Source organism: Pogoniulus pusillus, chromosome 11 (assembly GCF_015220805.1).
Source record: "Pogoniulus pusillus isolate bPogPus1 chromosome 11, bPogPus1.pri, whole genome shotgun sequence".
NCBI lineage: Eukaryota > Metazoa > Chordata > Aves > Piciformes > Lybiidae > Pogoniulus > Pogoniulus pusillus.
In genome coordinates this window covers 25588023-25608425 of record NC_087274.1, presented here as the reverse complement: position 1 = coordinate 25608425, position 20403 = coordinate 25588023, and the positions used below count along the sequence as shown (strand labels likewise).

Genomic DNA, 20403 nt, shown 5'->3' with positions numbered 1-20403 from the left:
GATAGCTGCGAGTCGTGGCTAATAAGGCCCTGCGAGAGCTGCGCGTGGCCGTGACGTCGTGACGCAGCGGTGGCTCGCAACGGCTGCCGGCGCCTGCCCTGAGGCGCCTGCGGGGGCAGCGCCGAGTGCTTTGGGGAGAGAGCTGGCGGGGTTGGGGCTTTGGGAAGAGCTGGGTTGAGTGCTTGTAGTGCCAGCGTCAGGCTTCACAGAAGTTAAATTGCTTTGCGTGCGGGGACTGTGGCAGCAGCTCCTGAGGCTGGTATGAAACCTTAGAAAAGCAGGTTCCCGACACCCGAAACCTTTTGGAGTGGAAGGAGACCTTCGAGCAGGCCTCCAGTACCTGAAGGGAGCAACAGGAGAGTTGGAGGGGGACTTAGGATAAAGGCATGGAGTGACTGGATGAGGGGTGATGGCTTCAGGCTGGAAGAGGCAGGGTTGAAATGAGATAGGAGGAGGGAATTCGCTGTGGGAGCCGTAGAACAGGCTGCCCAGAGAAGCTGTGGAGGCTCAGGCCTGGCAGCGTTCTGAGTGAGATGGTGTGCTGCATTTAGCAACCTAGTCTGGTGGAAGGTGTCCGTGCCCATGGCAGGGAGTTGGAACTAGATCTTGAAGGTCTCCTTATCCCAAACTTTTCTAAGCTTCTATGCCTTTCTGCTATATTCGGGATTGCCCCATGTTGCTGGTGAAGCATTTTGTCCCTGATCTCCCTCGCTGCACAAGTCCAGCAGTCCCTCTCCTCCAAGTGCATCCACAGCCTCTCAGTTTCTCTGCTTTAACAATCTCTTGAATAGAACTCCAGAGGGAGAACTTGCTGCTGCACAAACTGATTTTTATTATTGAGCTTCTTAGTGTACTCCAAATAATAGCACAGTCTTTTCAGGTCGTTACTCAGCAGGAATGGAATTCTTGTGTAAAAGAGGCAGAGATGTGGCACTGAGGGACATGGATTAGCCCCAGCTTGGTAGAGGTAGAAAATGGTTGGATTCGATAAGGTCTTTTCCAGCCAAAGGTGCCTAGTGGTCATGAAAGTGTTTGGTAGAAGGTTGGACTTGATCTTAAAGGTCTTTTCCAGTATAAGGATTCTGTAATTTCCTAATCTCATCACGTAACAGCGGAGTAACGGGGCGGGTTTGCCGGCCGGCACCCAGCCGCTGTGGGGCGGCAGGCTCCGGGCTCGCCGCTGGCACTGCCAAACCGCCAGAGCGCGGACCACCAGCGGGCAGCTCACGCCTGGCTCAGACAGCGCCGGGGCCGCGCCTCCGCCCTTCGCCCCGCCCCCACCGGCGCTGCCATCCGGCGCCGTGCAGGAACTACCGCTCCCAGCGAGCCGCAGGACAGTGGGTCGAGTTGGGTCGGGCCGGGCCCGGCGGGCCGCAGTATGGAGAGCCCTGCGGTGACCTTCACCCTGGCCTACCTGGTGTTCGCGGTCTGCTTCGTGTTCCCGCCCGACGAGGTGCGCTCGGCAGGGCTGACGGTGCAGAGCCTGTTGGCAGCCTGGCTGGGCAGCGAGGACGCGGCCTTCGTGCAGTACCACCTCCGGCGGAGCACCGGCACGCTGCTGGCACACTCCTTGCTGCCCCTGGGTGAGCCACGCCGGCGGCCGAAGGGATGAAGGGCTCGGGGGGATGCCGGCGGTAGAGGCACCGGGCAGAGGTGGGGGAATGGCAGAGGCACTGATGGGGGAGTATGCTTTCCGCACCTGCCGTGCCCGCTGCGACCCTGGCCAGGGGGAACAAGGAGGGTCCTGACCTGTGTCCGGCTAGCTGTGGAGGAATCAGGTTACGCTTTACATCTTGGAAATGGAGTGGTTTGGTATCTTCTAGCTTCTTTGCAGTGTGCACTCTGAGCTTTGTAACTCAGCTGCATTGGAGTGTACATGAAGTTGGAAAGGAATAGTGATTTGTTCAGCAAATTTAAATCAGCTTCCTTTAAGTTCCAGTAAAAAAAGGCATATTAAATTTTATTTAACCTGCAACCTCAAATCAGCTTCCTTCAGGTGTTTAATTCTGATAGAAGTCAATGACAGGTAAGAACTAACTTCAGATTGCTTAAGACAAGAGGCTAGAATGTCAGTTGTCATCTAGAATTGCAGCAACTCTCTGGGGTTTTGGTTCTTTAGTAAAGGGCTGAGAAAATCACTTTGATTAGATCTCATTGATACTTTTGCTCATCTTTAATCCATGTGTAAAGTTCTCACCAACCTTTGAAAGTGTTCACCACACAAGTACACCAGTTGTGTTCCTTTACACCACTTGTGTTCCTTCTGCTGTGATTCAGGGCTGTGTGTTTGTACTTGCTTTCTGAAAGCAGCTTGCATTTTCCTCCTTGCAGGTTATTACCTTGGCATGTGCATTGCTGCTCCTGAAAAATATCTTGGTTTTTTCTACCTGGCTTCAAAAGGATGGAAAACTTTCTTCTGCTTGGCTGTTCTCCTCCCAGCAGTCACCAGTGCCCTGGCCTATTACTGGTCACGGAAGGGTTGGAACAACCACCCGCTGGCCCAGGCGCTGGCTGTCCACGCTCTCCCCCAGTCGGGCTGGAGGGCTGTGGCTTCTTCCATCAACACAGAGTTCAGGAGAATTGACAAATTCGCTACGGGAGCCCCAGGAGCGCGGGTGATCGTTACGGACACGTGGGTGATTAAAGTGACCACCTACTGTTTGCACGTGGCCCAGCAGCAGGACATTCGCTTGACAGTGACAGACTCCAGACAGCACGAACTCACCCCAGACTCCAACGTGCCTGTGCAGTTCCTCACCATCCGTGTTGCCAGCACCAACCCCTACGTGAAGGCCTTCGATATCCGGTAAAGCCACCACGTGTTATGCCTGTGCCATTGGATGGTGCCAGTGGGGTGCTTTTGTGGTGGAGCAGAAGGCTCCCTGAGTCTCGTCCCTCCCTTTCTGCTCCCTGCCTGGTGTTCAGAGATGCTGAATGTGTGGTTCTGTTACAAAGTGCAGGGAAGAAAGGTTATGTAGAAAGAGTGGTCAGGCACTGGAACAGGCTGCCTTGGGAGGTGGCGAAGTCACCTTCCCTGGAGGTGTGTGGATGTGGCACTTCGGGACATGGTTTAGTGGCCATGGTGGTGCTGGATCCATGGTTGGACTTAGTGATCTTGGAGGTCTTTTCTGACCCAAACAATTCTATGGTTCTGTTATTTGTCTGGATTTTTTCAGCATGGTGCTGAAAAAGAGACTGCTGTGTTTGACCCCTTAGGAGGAGGATTCAGTTGGATGCAGAAAGTGATGACTGGAAAAACTTGGGTGCAGGATGGAGAGCAGGAGTGGAAGGCTTGGCTAGGTTGTGTCAAAACCAACAACTAAAGAGGAAAAGAAAACCAAACACTCACTGTGTGTCTATTTAGACTAGTAGGTACCGACCTAAACATCATTCATGTGGGTCCAGGTCTCTGATGTTCACCTTTTGTATCTGAATGGATGATGATGGTCACACTTTGTATCATCTTCTGTTCTTCAGGCTGAACTCGACAGAGTATGGAGAGCTGCGAGAAAAGCTGCGTGCTCCCATCAGCAACGCAGCAAACGTTGTGATCCATCAAAGCCTTAGTGATTTATTTCTAGAGACCTTTACATCTCTGGTGGAAATAAACCAGACTTACCCTGTTCCAAGCACTCAGGTGAGCCTTTCTGCCTGCATCAGGCTGTCACAATTGCATTTTTCAGTGGAGGAGAGCCTGTGGTCAGTGCATCATTGATTGCTTAGGGCTGTCGCAGGTGAATTATTAAGAGAAGTCACTGTTCTGGGGTTATCCAAAAGATCATCTTTCTTTTGAGGAAACACAGAGAACTGCTGTGGCTTTTTAGTCTGGAGAAGAGCAGATGAGAGGGGATCTCATCAGTGCTGATCCTGGTGGCAGGAGGATGGGACCAGCACTTTTCCAGTGGTGCCCAGTGAGAAGACAAGGGGTAATGGGCACAAACTTGAACATAAGAAGTTCCATTGTAACATGAAGAGGAAATTCTGCAATTGAAGGGTGGCAGAGCACTGGAACAGGCTGCCCAGAGAGGTGGTGGAGTGTTCGTCTCTGGAAACATTCTAAACCCACCTGGATGTGTTCTTGGGTGACCTCTATGTGACTCTGCCTTGGCAGGAGGACTGGACTCAATGATCAGAGGTCCTTACCAGCCCCTACTATTCTGTGACTCTGCCCAGCTCAGGTTTCTACTCTGTGTGCAGATGATGCTTTGAAAGGCATTGAAAAGCACAAACCATGATGTGCAGGTCATCATGTTGATGTTTTTCTCCTCCTTTAGGACCTGGAGCCCTGCATAGGCTGTATGCAGAGCACTGCTAACATCAAACTCATCAAGAACTGCCAGGAGCCAAACGAAGGGGAGTGCCAGCAGTGCTACTGTCGGCCCATGTGGTGCCTCACCTGCATGGGCAAGTGGTTTGCCAGCCGCCAGGACCAGCAGCACCCAGAGACATGGCTGTCCAGCAAAGTGCCTTGTCCCACTTGCCGAGCCAGATTTTGCATTTTAGATGTTTGCATTATACGATGAATCATACCTGGGTATGTTTTAGCTTTTGTAATTGGGGTGTATTTCATAGAGGGTTTGGTTAAAGGGCCTCTAGATTTGTGTCTGAGACTTCACCTTCTGCCAGGGTGCAAACCCCAATGCTTTCTTTGACAGTTCCTCTCCACTTTTCCCTCTCTCTTTGAGTTTTATTCACCAGGTGTCAGTTTGTGGGATTTATTTTATTATTTTTTTAGCTGATATTTTACTTTCATAGATTCATAGAATAGTTTGGGTTGGAAGGGACCTTCAAGATACCTAGTTCCAGCCTCCCTGCCATGGGCAGGGACACCTTCCACTACACCTGGCTGCTCAAGGCCTCGTCCGATCTGGCCTTGAACACTTCTAGGGATGAAGCATCCACAGTCTCCCTGGGCAACCTAATCCGGTGTCTCTTGTCCTGGGTGGAACAAAGGGATCCTTCTCCCTTTGCAGTTCCAGTCTCTTCAAGCTTTAAGGTTGGCCAAATTCTATACATTTGTAAATTTTGCAGGAGCTTTGATTCTTTAGTAAAGGGCTAACTGAGAAAATCCTTTTGGTTAGATGTCATTAATACTTTTGCTCTTCTTCAGTCCATTTGTAAAGTTCTTACCTTAGCAAGTGTTCACCACACTAGTATACCAGTTGTGTTCTTTCTGCTGGTCCCCTCTGCTAATAACAGAGTTGAGTTTCTGTAGGCTAAGGAATTTAATCCCTCAAGATGTACAGCTCCTACAGTGACTTTTGATTCCATTAATCTGCCTCTACCTTTTTTTTTAATGTTAGTTTAAATTTCAAACAACAAAAGGGTTCAGAAACACAGTCCCACTACTTCCTCTGCTATTGCTAAGCATCATGAAATCTCTTGGTTTCCAGGAGCTGCACTGCTCAGAGGTTTGATGCTCTTTAGGTAATGGACTTTTAAAAATACTTTTGAAGAGAGTGCAGCAAACCTCTGAACGGTGTCAGTATTCTGAAAGAAGGCTCAGCTGTTTCAGAGCCTGCCAGCTGCTCCTGAGGGGTAACTTGCCCATGAAAGAGACAGCAGAATTACAAAGCTGCAAGTTGCTGTGCCATCATTAACCAAAGCTTGCCAGGCTTGTCTTTCAATGACTGATCATAAGCAGTACTCACTGCTTTAATACTCATAGGGTACCAATATGCATGTCTTGGTCTGATCTGCATCTGAATGGTTGTCAATTAAAATCCAAGCATGTTCTGAGAAGAGAGACCTGCTCCTAGACCTCAGTGCAGTGCTTGGTGCTCTGGCTGTCCGTCACACCCTTCAATGAGCAAGGATTTGATGAAAAGCCTCAAGCTGCTGGACAGCATGGGAGTTCTTACACTAACCTGTACACTTCAGGAGCTGAGGTGCAAGTCTTTGCTTGCTTGGTTTGTCCATCCTAGAGAAGTAGGCAGACAGATGGGTCAAAAAGCAAGAGAAGGGAATATTTTAATGCTTTGGTGTAGGAGAATCACAGAATTCTTTTTGGTTGGAAAAGCTATTTAGGATCACGGAATCTGACCATTCTCTTAACTCTACCAAGTCTGGTGCTAAACTATGTCCTCAGCATCACATCTGTAACTAGATATAACTAGGTCTAGGAGCCCCCAAGAAGGACATGGAACTATTAGAGCAGGTCCAGAAAGATCTTGAGAAGGCTGGAGCACCTCTCCAAGAACTCTAATTGAAATTTATTGGAAGTTTTAATTTCAGTGGAATTTGGCTTTGATTCATTCTCCTTATTTAGCCAATCTAACAGCACAACAAACAGTCAGAAGTGTGTAACACTTTTGCCTCTGTTAAAGGTAGTGCTCTATCCACAGAAGTGCCTCTTGGAAGACTGATAATTACCAAAATAAAATTATGATTTATGGTCATAATAGTGCCTGGCTTAAATTCCTTAAAACAAAGTTTTTTTCCCTCCCCCAAATTTAAATTCTCAAAATAACCTGGCACACATCCAAATGCCATAAGCTTAAAGGCTGTGTTAAAGAAGCAGCTTGTTAAAAATTCATACTACTGTTTCTAAACCTTATTTGTTTTAAATAAATCATTGAATGTGAAAATAGTACAGCACAAAAATAGGAATTTGTCTTTATAAGAGCTTCAGGTCATCATCTGCAGGACCTCATGTCCATGCAGAGCTAGTTCTAGAGGAATCTCTCTCTGTGTGCAGTAAAAAGAAACAAAATGAGTTGCCTTCCACCCAGTCTTGATGTTTCATAAACATAAGGGGAGTGTTTACAATCTGTCTTTTTACAGCACTTTCCTAAGACAATATATGAACCAGGGAATGAGATGGGCTAAAATACTTCCAAACTGTCTTGAATTACAAGTGATTCCCTGTTGCTTTTTCAGCTGGGTGTGTGCTTCTTCACATCAGTGGGGCCACTTCAGTGATCTGAAGTATTTTCTATAAACGTGATGTCATTGCAGTAAGACAATCTAGATGTGGGTCCACAGTGTCAGTATAAATACCCCAAATTTCCATCTTTGCTGCAGCTCAGCAGATCTTCTTGAAACCATAGGCTGTGGCTGCTGTTTACTTCCACTGTTGTGTTATTTCTGCCATTGTAACCTTCCAGAAAATAGGGGCAAAATGTGTTACCTGATTCTTTTTTTAGGTTAACATAGTTTGCTGAGCAAAAACAATAAGCCATTTTGTCCAAGCAGGGCATATTTTGAATCCACAATAGGCATGCAGATCTTTACCATGAGGCTTAAAACCAAAACACACAGGTTATGATGTGATTTCTTCAGTGTGAATATTTTCACTGGGTCAAAACTTAGTAAGCTGCAGCTCTGTACCATTCCAGTCAGGCTAAACCTCAGTGAGACATAACTGAGTAAACTTCTGAGTGACATTCCCTAAGAAATACGGACTTGGAGATATTTGAGATCTCAGTATTCGTGCTCTTACATACATTGCAAGACATTTTCTTCCAAAGATATACCACAGGGTTTGTTATTTGTGGTGCTTTTGTTGTTTGGGTTTGTTTTTAGCTTATCTATTTTAAAAAGGACAGTATTATTTAGATAGCCTTTAAGGAAAAGTCTTAATGATTACATGTAGGTAACCTTAAAACTCTCTGAAGAGCTGAATAAATACAACTAATTTTATGTAAGACTTCTGCTTTTCATTTTAAAGTTATGCTTAAATCTTTGTATGGGTGGCAATCTGACTTAACCTGTATAGAGTGTTTTATCTGAAAACAGGGGGATATAAAGAGGGTTTAAGTTCTGATGGTAAACCTGAGAATTCCTTCTTTGATGAATTTTCCTACAATGATTTGAATGCAAAGGGCTGCAAAAATGAAAGAAGGTGTGTAAAATCCTGTGTGTATCTCAAGGCAAAAACCCTAAAATAATTTCCTGTAACTAGGAGGGGCAAGGACTGACACTGGATGTAATGAAATCAGCAGGGGCAATGACTAGAATTTTGTCTTTTCAGGAGATCATATAGCACATAGGAATGACATGAGCTGTGGAAACAAGTATTTTATGATGGTGGTGTTTAGACACGGTAAGCAGCATGGGCTTGGGCTGTAGAAAAGCACAGTGCATCCCATTAATGGTATGAAATGTAGCCATGTAGCAGTCAGGTATTGATGTAGGAGCTGGGTTTTCACTGGATTAGTGGCTGGAGTCTGGGAGTTCAGCTGTGCTTGAACTGGGTGGGACAAAGAAGAGGCAGTAAGGGAAATAGAATTGCTTTGGTTGGAAAAGACCTTCAAAGTCACCGAAGTCCAACAATTCTCTAACTCTGTCAAGGCTGGTGCTAAACCATGGCCCTCAGCATCACAGCTCTAGCTATTTCACACACCTCCAGGGATGGGGATTCAACCAGCTCACTCTGGAGTGCCAGCCTGTGAACCCTTCCAGGGAAAACAACTTCCGAGGTCCAACCTAAACCTGCCCTGGTGCATCTTGAGGCCGTTTCCTCTCAACCTGTTACTTCTTCCTAGGCTCCAAGTTCCTTTCAAGGAGCTGTAGAGAGCTTCCCGTCATAGAGAGAAGAAATGGTCGCCTGAGTCCACCTTTCCTCTCTACAACCACACGCACTTTTCAGCTGGAGCTCCGTATCCCTGCCTCCATCCTTAGGCTGTCTCCCTTCAGCCGGTTCCGCTCTCTCGCCTCATCCCCCGGCACCCGACAGCCCTGCGCCGCCCCTGTGGAGGCAGGGCCGCGCCTGCGCGCCGTCTGCGGGCCGCAGCCGAGTGCGCTGGCGGCTCCGGTGCGCTGGGCCATGTCCGGCGGGCAGCGGGGCCTGCCGCCCCGGGGCGGCGGGGAGCCGGGCGGGCTGCGCAGGTAGGAGCGGCCGGGACCTGGCGGGTGTCGGTGTCGCAGGGTGTCTGTGGAGCTCCGGAGGCTGTGTGGGCGGGTGGCGGTGCCCGTCCCGGAGAGCCTCTGGGGGCGGACAGGCGGTGGGGAGGGCGCAGGGTGAGTTCGCTTCGTTCTCCCCCGGCCCTTGTCCTCCTCGGTGCCCGCCAAGGGTGGCGGAGAGAGGCGGCTGCTGGCAGCTGGTTGCCCTGCACCTTGTCCCCTCCTCCTGCGCCCTGCCGAGGAGGCTCCGGGCAGGGGCTGCTTCGGTCTCTTAGGCAGCGGGGACGGAGCTGGGCTCGCAGCGAAAGATGCTCCACAGGGTCGGTGACTTGCGGGGTCACTGGGGCTCCTCTTACGGCGTGTAGGGAGTGCGAAGCACTGCAGTCAAATGCTGGGATAATTCCTTTCTAAAGGCGTTCTTTTTATTTAGCTTTTCCCCCTAGGTTTTCTGATCGCGTTTACCTGAGGTGGGCTAAGCATGATTCTTCTCTTTTATCCCCTATTTTAGGTCTGTAAACGGAGTGATCGTTGTTGAGCGCGGTTAGAGAAAGGTCTTAGGTCTTTTTTTTACCTTTTGCAAAACCCGAGTGTGTTTTGGCAGCTGCTTGTGCTGTGTGTTGTTGACTCTGAGCCCTCTGGGAGCAGGAAACTCCCAAAGCCAGGCAGGGTGGAGGAGGAGGAAGGGAAGGAAAACAGCTTGTTAAGGCGAGATCGGAATAACGAAAAGCTTCCTTTCCCTTGAGATTGTTGACAGAAAGCATGCAGAGACCTGGCATTGAGGAGCATGTGTCTGCTGCTCGCTGGCACATGGAGAACAACATCTTACTGTGCCCTGGCTTCTCCACAACAGGATGTTTGCTTTGGTGGGGGGGGCTGCAGTGCAGGCTCATCTTCTCGGGGAGGTGCTGGTGGGTCTGCAGTGTTGTCCTGAGCCCTGAAGCCAGGTGTGGTGGGTCTGCAGTGTTGTCCTGAGCCCTGAAGCCAGGTGTGGTGGGTCTGCAGTGTTGTCCTGAACCCTTTAGCCAGATCTGATGTTAGTAGACACTGTGACAGTGTTTTGTTTAGTAGCCTGTCATTTAAGATGTCAAAGCTGCCAGAACTGAGGTGGAAAATGTAGATAACCTCTTAATCCTTAACCCATCTTTGGCTGTCCTCCTAGCACGGTGAAAACACTCTATCTGCTTGTCCTACATTTACTTGTGAGGACTCTGCAGCAGTATCTGGTAAAGAATTTAATGTGTAAAAGTGTTTCCACATCACTTTATGACTAGCCTTTGTTTAGACATGCTGTTTTCTGGTATTGAAGCAATGTCTGTTTTCCTCACCACGATTTAGTCCTGGGTAGGCTGCTATAGAAGTGTCAGATAATGCATTGAGGACAGTCTGTGAATGTTGACACTTGTTAGCAGTTTGTGAACACTGGTGATGGTCCTCAGTTGTTGGCTTTTCCTTATTTTATCTGCAAAGAGAACAGACTTTTGGCTACCTAAACATGAGTGGTTTATGTTAAAACTGATAATCCTGACTGCATTACTCAAAGACTTTCTATGAGTAATTGTCTTTTCTAACACTTCTAGTCGTGTTGCCTGAGTAGGCTGGTGGAGATCTGATCTGTATGCCAAATGTGCATTTTGTAACTATAAATGATGACTCTCAGACTGTCCATTTTTGTTTTACATAGGCAGTGCTCAGTGACTTGATTTCTGACCAAAACCATCTTGTTTTCTAGTTCTGCACAACATTCACACTGCTGGCATCAAGACCAAGAAGGTAGAAGTTGGCATGATTCGCATTCTTTGGTGTTGAATAAATGTCACTGCAAACACTTGGGGCAATGGCTGGGCAGGTGAGGAATAAATGTGAGGTTTGTTTAAGCCTTCACTTTGCTGCACTCTTTTCTTTAGAACTCCAACAACAGATTTTGGAAGGGGTTATTTGAATGATATCTAATCACAGAGTAGCACAGAGTTAACAGGTGATACCTGCATTATGCAAGAGCAGACCATGCAGTTTAGCTAATTGAAGTTTCTGTTCACTAAATACATTTTGCAGCAACTATTCATACTGAGTTCTCATCATCTTCCAGCTCTACAACAGCACCAGAACATTCAGGGCCTCTTTCTACTTGCTCTAGCTGGGAAGGTAGAATTGAAGAAGGCAGAACAATGAGGATGTCAGCTAAAAAAGTGACAAAGTAGGTATTGAGAAATTATTAACCATTCTTACATTGCTTTGAGCAGCAGCCATCTGGTGATCTCCAGCTCCTTTACACACATTAATGTAGTGACACACAGCCAGGCTGCTTCATAGGAAGCCTTAAGGGGAGAGTGGCACTGAGAAGCCTTATCTCTAAAGCCACTTGGATGATATTTTCAGAGCCTCTTCTTTCTCAGCTTAAATTGCATATTCATTACAGCTTCTCTGAAGAGAAAATTACTGGAAGAGTGAAAGGAAAACTGAAAAGCAGCCCTCAAGGCTTGGAGAGAGGTCTGGCTTTAGCTCATTCAAGCTAGGCTCCTTTATATTCTGCATCTTTGGTTTACTGCGTTTCAGCTTTCCCATGTTTACACGTGGAAGTTGTTACCCATATAAGCAATATCATCAACATTCGATGTGCAGTTCCAGAGTACAGACTGCTTTTACTTGGAGAAGTACTCAAGATGTGGCCTCATCAGTGCCCAGTACAGGAGGATAATCCCTGCCCTGGTCTTGCTGGCCACACTATGCCTGATCCAAGCCAAAATGTTGGTGGCCGTCTTGGCCCCCTGGGCACACAGTGGTTCACATTCAGGTGCTGTCAAGCAGCACTTCCAGGTCCTTTTCTGCTGGGCAGTTTCCAGCCACTCTGGCCCAAGCCTGGAGTATTCATGGGCATGTTGTGACACAAGGGCAGGACCCAGCACTTGACCTTGTTGAATGTCATCCCACTGGCCTTGGCCCATTGATCCAGCCTGTCCAGGTTCCTCTGCAGAGCCTCCTTCAGCAGATCAACACTGCTGCCCAGATCAGTGTCATCTGCAAAATGACTGAGAGTGTCTCAGTCCCCTTGTCCAGATGATTGATCAAGATACTAAAGAGAGCTGGCCCCAGCACTGAGCCCTGGGGAACACCACTTGTGACTGGCCACCAACTGGAGTTAACTCCATTCCCACCACTCTCTGAGCGTGGCCATCAGCCAGCTTTTTTGCCCAGAAAAGCATCCACCCATTCAAGCTAAGAACATGTTGATGTAAAGCTATGAAGGTTACTTTCAGCTTCATTCTCTTTGTGTTTTTTTTTTTTAAAGTTCTGTTCCAAGTGATTCCACCAACCCAGCTGAAAGGGAAACAGATGAAGTGGTTCTGAGGAGAAGACAAAAACAGATCAATTTTGGAAAGAATACCCTTGCCTATGACAGATATATTAAAGAAGTCCCAAAGTAAGTTGAGCTGTGTTGCACATTTCCAGATAAAATCTTTATTTGTTCCTGACCTGTAGGTCAGGACATGGCTTCAGTTCTCTTAAGATTATATGAACAGTTCAGTGTTTAAGGATGTTTCATTTCCTAGCCCTACAGAGTGAAAATCAGAGACTCCTAAAATCGTTTCAGTTGGAAGGGACCTTAAAGATGATCTAGGTCCAACCTTCTTGCCACAGGCAGGGACATCTCCTACTAGGCGAGGTTGCTCAAGGCCTCATCCAGCCTGGCCTTGAACACCTCACAGGGAAAGGGCATCCACAACCTCCCTGGGCAACCTGTTCCAGTGTCTCACCACCCTCGCTGCAAAGAACTTCTTCCTAATCTCCAGTTTAAATCTACCCTCTTCCAGCTTCAAACCACTCTCCTTTATCCTGTCCACTGCAAGCCCTTGTAAAAAAGTCCTTCCCCAGCTCTCCTGTAGCCCACTTCAAGTACTGGAAGGCTGCTCTGTGGTCTCCCTGGAGCTGTCACTTCACTTCTCCAGGCAGAACAACCCCAGCTCTCTCAGCCCGTCCCCACAGGGGAGGTTCTTCAGCCCTGAGATCATCTTCATGGCAGCCTCTGGACCCACTCCCAACAGTTCAATGTCCTTCTTGTGCTGGAGTCACTGAGACTGGGTGTTCCAGGTGGGGTGTCAGAAGGTCTCCTGGTCTGAAATTAATGTTTTGTGCACTGACAGGCATCAGCGAATCCCTGGAGTTCATCCTAGAACTCCCAACAAATTCAAGAAGTACAGCCGTAGATCCTGGGACCAGCAGATCAGGCTGTGGAAGATAGCCCTACATGCCTGGGATCCTCCTCCAGAAGACACCTGGGACCTGCAGCCAGTGTACGTATGCGTGACTTCAGTCAGTACATGGCTCTTGCTTCACAGGAGGACTCTCTTTCCTTCAGAACATTCCTAATTGGGAGCAGGATCAGGCTCAGAGATGAGAGTCTCCTTGAATGCCTTGATTTTCTCAGCAAGTCTGTTAGTTTTGAGGATACTCCATGATTTACTCTAAATTCCTCCCCAGTGATGCACCCCACTCTGGGGTGGACGGCTCTGGTCTCCTCACAGTACTGTACCCCTTTTCCCTCTGTTACATGGTGAGCACAAGGTAAAATCACTGCACTGGAAAGGGATGGGCATAAGCAGAAATTTGGTGCATCCTGTCGCTTGGCCTTGCTAACCTTTCCAGCTTTCCTTTCTGAGGGTGGTGGAATCACCATTCTCCTGCAATAACCATGTTAGAGGATGTGAGAAATGCAAGAAGATCAAAGAGATTTCTGTGCTTTTTGCAGGAGAGGTTCAAGATGTTAACTATTAACTGTTAATTATTGCTGTCTTCTGCTTGGAGTGGGTAGTGTTTTAAATATTCTTCTTTGTTGTCACTGTTTGCCCTTTGCTATTTTTCAGGAGTACAGAAGCCTCGGGAAGTTCCCAGGAATGGTTCTGCAAAGATCAGGATGCTTCTGGCTCCTTTGTGCTTGATGAAAACCAGAAGATAAATGAGAGTGAGGATGAATGCAAACAGGCTGACTATACACCAGAGAGGTACCAGAGAAAGCTTCTGGGGTCACTTACTGAAATCATTGACCAGCTGTTGGTGCTGTCAGTGTTCTGCAGCGAGTGAGGGCAGCTAATGCTCAGCCTCAGCTGGGCACTTCTACTGTTGAATCTGACACGTGCACAGAGCATTGTGTGTGGAACAGCTCTCAGCAGTACTGTGTGATTAACATCAGAAAATGGGGGGTTCAGCTTCTCTTTTTACAGAGCAGTTTTTACAGCTCAGAGGTTTCTTTAATCACTGTTGGAAAGGGCTGGAAGTAGGAGACCTTTCTTGGAAGCTGGAGTGACCATCCTTAATTAACCATGTTACAGACAGTGAAGCTCCTCAAGCTCTTCTCTCTTTAATGAGATATTATGATCATAGAATCATAGAATGGGTTGGGTTGGAAGGGACCTTCAGGATCATCTGGTTCCAACCCCTTGCCACAGGAAGGGACACCTTCCACTGGAGCAAATTGCTCAAGGTCTCATCCAGCCTGGCCCCCCATGGAGGCGACAGCCATGGCCTCCCTGCACAACCTGTTCCAGTGTCTCACCAGCCTCACTGGAAAGAATTTCTTCCTAATTTTCAGTCTAAATCTCTCCTCTTCCATCTTGAATCCATTTCCCCTCATCCTAGCACTACAAGCCTTTGTAAAAAGCCCCTCCTCAGCTTTCCTCTAGCCCCCCTTCAGGTATCAGATGTAGGGGCGTTCAAAATGGTTCTGCTTCCAAATTTCTTCTTTGATTGTGACTTGGTTCACTTCCCAGAACACACAATGGAGTGGTGTCCCTCTGTGCCTCAAAAAAAAAACAAACCCAAACCAAAAACCCCTTCCTCTGTATCATGTGCTGTTATTTTGCAGAAATCTGGTAAGCATTTAAACAGAGGTGAAATGTTGTGTATGTAAAATCTGAGTCTTATCTTTGCAGCCCCTGCTCTCCTTATTCTTCTCCAGTATGGAAACGTAGAAAAAGAAACAGCCCTGACTCCTCTGTGGTTTCAAAGAGCAAAAATCATTATGAAAACATACTGGAAAGGTATAAAATGACTCTCCATGGGGAAACCCAAAGGTATTGCCAACTGGCTTTTGGAGCATGACTGTTATTTATCCCTCCAGGAGTTAAAAGCTTTAATTCTGCCTCTTTGTATGCATGCAGTTTGATGAGGAAGGGAGATCATGCCAGAAGAACTGTGTTGGATGACAGCAAATTCTGACAGTGGGCAAAGGAGTCAAAAGAGACAACACAGTTCATAGAATCAGATTGGAGGAGACCTTCAAGGTCATCCAGTCCAACCTAGCACCCAACCATTTTAGTGTGTGTGTGTGTGTAGCTTTAGGCAGCACAAAACTCTTGTTCTTGATTTCTCCTGGAACCTGGTTTCTACTTCAGAGGTTGCAATTCTGCAGTTGCTGGGTGTCTGCCACAGCTGTTCCTCACTACATTTGTGGTGCACAGAGGGTGGGCAGGTTGATGGTTTTAAGTTTTTGGGGCCTGATGGTTTAAGTTTTTGGGGGGATCAGCAGGCTTCTCACACTAAGTTCAGTAAAAATGAAGTGTGGGAGGTTTCTCTCTACTTAAACCACTTCTGATGATAAGAATGAAGAGCAGCTGTGTGCTAAAGACTGTGATTTCAGCCCTTTTCCCTTTTTAGTCTCACAGAACCAGGACATCAGGAGGCCTTTTCAGAGTGGGAAGCACTTGGTGGAAATGATGGAGTAATGACAGTACAGGATGGTACAGAAAGAACAAAGTAAATGCCATGATGATGATGGCTTTCTCTTTCTGCTTTGTGCTCTGAAGGAGTCCTTTGCTTTTTTTGTCTTTTCTTTTCCTTTGCTGTTAAATACTATATTTTGTTTTTTTTTCCCTCCCTTACATTTCCTCCAGCATGCAGTGGTTTTGGTTGATGTTTTCACTCCTTGAGTTTACCTGGCTTTTCCCACTCTGACTTTCCATCTGTTGCTTTCTGCTGCTTCCATTAATGCTAGGATTTGATCTCCTTTCACCTTCTTTGTCTGATGGAAAACAAAGCCACCTTATAGAATTGGTCCTCATGGTTGTTCTTAGCCTCTCACTACCTCAACTTAGGAGCTGAGAGCTTCCTCTCTGTCTCCTTAGAGATGATGTTGTTTTGTAGGTGGCAACAATGAGAGTTACTTGTTTTTATGCAGTGACCCACTTCCAGCCAGTTGTTCTTCAGGATGGAATAATCAAAAGCAGAAAACCCCCAGCTTCTTTCTGCCTGACAGCAAAACTTGGAGAGACACAGACTGCAGGCTGGAGAGGTAGGAAATGGGGAGGGAATCAAATAATGAGGGGTGCTTTTTGACTGTATTGTTAGGAGAGTAATTGCTTTATTGCTTGTAGTTCATCAAGTTTTTTACAATAAGGAGTTTTGAAACTTTTTTTTTACTATTCCTATTAGGGGGATGTTAGCCAATATTTATGTGTTGTGTGGTAAAATTCTGTCCTTATGTTGTAAGGAGAGTGATGAGAAATGGAGTTAACTGTAGTTGGTGGCCAGTCACAAGTGGTGCTCCCCAGGGCTCAGTGCTGAGCCCAGTTCTCTTTGAGATCTTGATTAGTCATCTCGATAAAGGGATTGAGGAACCCTCAGTCAATTTGCGGGCAACAGCAAGTTGGGAGGGAGCACTGATCTGCCCAGAGGGTAGGGAAGCTCTTGCAGAGGGTTCTGACCAGGCTGGAGGCCAGTGGGATGAGGTTCAACTAAGTGCTGAGTCCAGCACTTGGCTCACAACAACCTAAAGTGTGGCTGGAAACTGCCCAGCAGAAAAAGACCTGGAGGTGTTAGTCAACGGTAGCCAAAGATGAGCCAGTGTGTGTGCCCAGGTGGCCAAGAAGGTTGCACTTGATCTTAAAGATGTTTTCTAACCAAAGCAGTTCTGTGATCCATGTGTCTAGTAGAGGGAATATCAGGCTGGAGCTGGATTTAGTGTTAAAATGTTCCCATAATAAAGCCACTGAGTCTTGGGGGATTGTTTTATTTGTAGGCTCAAACTTTGCGGCAGTTTGTTGGATGGACACCAGTCAGAATACTCCGAAAGGGGATGGGGAGATGCAAGTGCTGAAGGCAGAGGAATGAGGAAAAATATCTAAATACCAAGGTGAGTAGATGCTGTTTCAGTAGCCTATGTGCAGGATCATGCCCCAGAACCCAGCTGTTAGCAGAACAGTTTCTTTATTCCTTTATTAATTAGTGTTTTGTTCATGCAGCACCTTCATGAAAGGATCTCACGCATCAGACTTATTTAGCTGTCAGCTAGAGAACAAAAGGGTTTAGCTTAGCCCCCCCCAGATGACAAGTACCAGGTTTTTTAGTGATCCCAGTGGCAGCTTTTCTCCCTCTCAGTATTTTTTTGCAGAAGTAGGTTTCAATGACAGTTCTCTCTTGAGCTGTAGGTTCCTGTGGTGCTAGAATGGGTGCTCATCTTGAGTCAGAACTGCTTTAGGCTCTTGTGTTGTTTTGAAGGTCTTTGATCTGCAATTTGTGCAGGCTCCGAAACATTATGGACTAGGATATAATTACAGTTATGTGTCAGTTCTGGGCTCCCCAGTTCAAGAGGGACAGGGAACTAGTGGAGAGTGTTGAACAGAGACTGTGAGGATGAAGAAGGGACTGGAATATCTGTCTGGTGAGGAAAGGTTGAAAGACTTGGGAATATTTAGTCTGGAGAAGAGAAGACTGAGAAGAGATCTTTAATGTTTACCAATATCCAAAGGGTAGGGGCCAAGAAGAGAAGAAGCCAGGATCTTTTCAGTAGTGTCCTGTGACAGGACAAGGAGCAATGGACACAAGCTGGAAGCTCCACCTCAATATGAGGAAAAACTTATTTACTGTGAGGGTGCTGGAGCCCTGGAGCAGGCTACCCAGAGAGGTTGTGGAGTCTCCTCCTCTGCAGACTTTCATCTGGATGTGTTGCTGTGTGACCTGCCCTGGGTGACACTAAGCAGCAGAGTTTAACTCGATCTCCAGAGGTCAATTCCAACCCATTCTACAGAGGCAGAGATAAGGTGCTGAGGGCCATGGTTCAGCACCATCTTTGGTACAGTTAGAGAATGGTTGGACTTGATTTTAAAAGGTCTTTTCCAGTCAAAACATTTCTGTGACTCTCTAGATGTCTGTTTAACAGTGATCTTGGAATGTTCTGCGTGATGAAACTCATGGAGGCTCTAAGAATTTGGCACAGTTTTACACAAGTTAGATCTGGAGTTCCAGCAATATGAGAAAAGGCAGACAGAGCTCTTAGAAAGTTGTGGCAATGTCATTTTTCTGTTGACCTTAATGATTTTAAACCTAAATACTTTGACCATGAAGAAGACTTCATCTGGATTCAATTTTGAAGTGCTAATTCAATATTTGAATATGTCTAGTCTCTCCTTGTATATAGAAGTATCAAAGAAGAAGGACTTTTTCCTGTGACAGAAAATGATTTGAGGAATTGGGATGTAGTCTGAGATCAGCAGATCAAGTCTTGGAAACCTGGTGCAGTCGCAGAAGAGCTGCACTGACAGAGGAAGAGATTTACAGCCAGCATGTGTGCAGTCCACACAAGGTGAAATGTGCAGGTAAAAGCAGCAGTGGAACAGGTTGCCCAAGGGGGTTGTGGATGTTCCCTCCCTGGAGGTGTTCAAGGCTAGGCTGGATGTGGCCTTGTGCAGCCTGGTGTAGTGGAAGGTGCTCCTGCCCATGGCAGCGGCTCGAGCTAGATGATCTTCAAGGTCCCTTCCAACCAAAATCCCATTCTAGGATTCTGTGAATAATTAGAATTGAGCAAAATGTATTTGGGGAATTAATAATAACATTTAGATGGAAATAAAGTAGGAGGTTGGCAGAGGCTCAACTGCTTCATTCTTTGTTTGACAAGACTTTAGGACTATGGGGGAAGTAGAACTCTCCCTGCTTTTCCAGCTACTTAGTTCTCAAAGTGTTGATACTTTCTGCAACTCTTCATAAGTAAGGACAACATGGCTTTGTCTTTTCTTCCCAGCTTTAATTTAAGCCCAGGACATGCAGAACTCTGCTACCCTAGCACTACAGCTTGAGAGAGGATGGTTTGCTGTAGATGACCTCACACTTTGTCTTTATAACACCATTTTGCCCACTTTTTTGCTCAGGTTTCTCCAGATCTTTAAGGATAGTTTTCTGCAAGGCCTTCAAGTGTAAAGTTCCAGCTTTGGTTAAGCCTCTGCTGCAGTGATGATGGATGCTCCTTAAAGCTTTTGTGAGAGTCTTTCTGCTGGACCTACACTGGCAGATGACATCTGCATCCTGCTGTGAAGGCTGCTTCAGCTGATGGATCCTGCTGCTGCCATGGTGAGATTGTGCTGCTTAGCCTGACTCCATGTTACACTGGAAAACTGGTCCAAGATGGGAGTCAAACTGAAGAATGTCACCCCTCAAACCAAGGGGATGAACCCCGTTCGCTCCTCTGGACCAGAACTATGCTTCAGAAGAATGTAGAGAACTTCAGCCTTCCTCCAAGCTGCTAAAGATAAACTGTTCTTGGCTTTTGGTGATCATCCCTGTAGCTGTTGGCTGCTCTCTAAGAGCTGTTAAGCCAGCATTGTCCTGAGTCTACTGGGAGGAGAGAAGGGCAAAGAAAATGATTATCAAAATCAGATCCCTCTCCTTTAAGGGATAAGTGAAGAGCAACCTGGGGTTTGCTTTAGTGTGTGTGTGTGTTGCAGCCTGAGCCAAAGAGTCAATCTGCTGTTAAGTGTAAGAAGGTGATTGTAGTGCCTGCTCTTGGTGCTGCAGCCTGAGGGCTGTGGTGGTGCTGAGATAGGCTTTCCTAGTTTGCCTCCTCTAGCACTGCACTCAGAAGGTCCAGGTTAGAGCTGTGCCTACAGTGAAATTTAGACCAAATCCATGTGTCAGTTGCAAGGCTGTTTGGCAGTCCTTGTTGCACTTTATGTAGCATGCACTGGTATATGGATGTCCGGGAGTTGGGAATTGTGTCTGCTGGAGTCTGGCTTTTCCAGAGGCCTCTGCAGTGGTGTGGATAATGGGCAGCAGCATTGCTATGGGGCTGGCAGTGTACCCAGGGCCAGAAGCCCATTGTTGAAGCAAGCTGCTTCCCCAGAAACCACTCCCAGACATCATTTCCAGGTGTTGGGGTTCCATTATGTCCCAGCAGGGCCCTGTTTGTGCAGCACTTTCTAAAGCACTCCTGTGTAGAACTATGATGTTGTCTGCATGCTCTCTTGTGGTCTGTGGTGGGTGTACCTAAGGGATGTGTCACCTTTGGGCAAAGAAATAAATAAGACTTCAACTTCCAAATTGTTTCAAGACCATGACACATCCTCAGCTGATATTCTTGAGCTGGGCAGGTCCATGTCAGTCTGCTTTTGCTGTTCCACTGTCAGAGCTTCATTAGAAAAGAACAGGTGAGTTCCAACAGCCCTGCTTTGTTCCAGGGTTGAGGGTGTTTATTTGGATTCTTTTTTTTTTCTTCCTTTGAGGAGTTTTCAGAGACTAAAGCTCCTGAAGGCAATATCCAGGTTGGGCTGTGTTCAACCCCTCAGTTTGCATTTTGATACA

At 46.9% G+C, this 20403-nt stretch overlaps 2 protein-coding genes across 3 annotated transcripts; both read left to right on the top strand.

The window, feature by feature from the left end:
* Positions 1-568: 568 nt before the first annotated feature.
* TMEM129 (transmembrane protein 129, E3 ubiquitin ligase) lies at positions 569-7641 on the top strand. The gene is made up of 4 exons (XM_064151547.1): positions 569-1583; positions 2332-2806; positions 3478-3637; positions 4275-7641. The coding sequence occupies exons 1-4, from the start codon at positions 1379-1381 to the stop codon at positions 4521-4523; spliced, it is 1089 nt and encodes a 362-aa protein (XP_064007617.1). The 5' UTR covers positions 569-1378; the 3' UTR covers positions 4524-7641.
* Positions 4457-20142, top strand: LOC135179568 (uncharacterized). 2 transcript variants are annotated; one of them, XM_064151545.1, is made up of 14 exons: positions 4457-4534; positions 7973-8044; positions 8487-8829; positions 10574-10690; positions 10931-11038; positions 12131-12262; positions 12984-13133; positions 13704-13841; positions 14769-14876; positions 15493-15591; positions 16013-16126; positions 16853-16966; positions 18234-18428; positions 18978-20142. In XM_064151545.1, exons 1-12 carry the CDS (start codon positions 4504-4506, stop codon positions 16956-16958), a joined length of 1518 nt encoding a protein of 505 aa, XP_064007615.1. In that variant the 5' UTR covers positions 4457-4503; the 3' UTR covers positions 16959-16966; positions 18234-18428; positions 18978-20142. The 2 variants fall into 2 exon arrangements, with proteins under 2 accessions (XP_064007615.1, XP_064007614.1); XM_064151544.1 differs by having other exon boundaries at positions 14769-14909.
* The last annotated feature ends 261 nt before the right edge of the window (positions 20143-20403 follow it).

What these genes read in the sequence shown, in the direction of transcription:
- TMEM129 (XM_064151547.1), top strand. Translation starts at nt 1,379, where the DNA reads ATGGAGAGCCCTGCGGTGACCTTCACCCTGGCCTACCTGGTGTTCGCG. An exon ending in GTGAAGGCCTTCGATATCCG is followed by an intron (nt 2,807 to 3,477) that starts GTAAAGCCACCA and finishes TCTGTTCTTCAG; the next exon opens with GCTGAACTCGACAGAGTATG. An exon ending in ACCCTGTTCCAAGCACTCAG is followed by an intron (nt 3,638 to 4,274) that starts GTGAGCCTTTCT and finishes CTCCTCCTTTAG; the next exon opens with GACCTGGAGCCCTGCATAGG.
- LOC135179568 (XM_064151544.1), top strand. Translation starts at nt 4,504, where the DNA reads ATGTTTGCATTATACGATGAATCATACCTGG. An exon ending in CTCCATGGGGAAACCCAAAG is followed by an intron (nt 14,910 to 15,492) that starts GTATTGCCAACT and finishes TTCCCTTTTTAG; the next exon opens with TCTCACAGAACCAGGACATC. An exon ending in GATGGTACAGAAAGAACAAA is followed by an intron (nt 15,592 to 16,012) that starts GTAAATGCCATG and finishes GTTTTTATGCAG; the next exon opens with TGACCCACTTCCAGCCAGTT.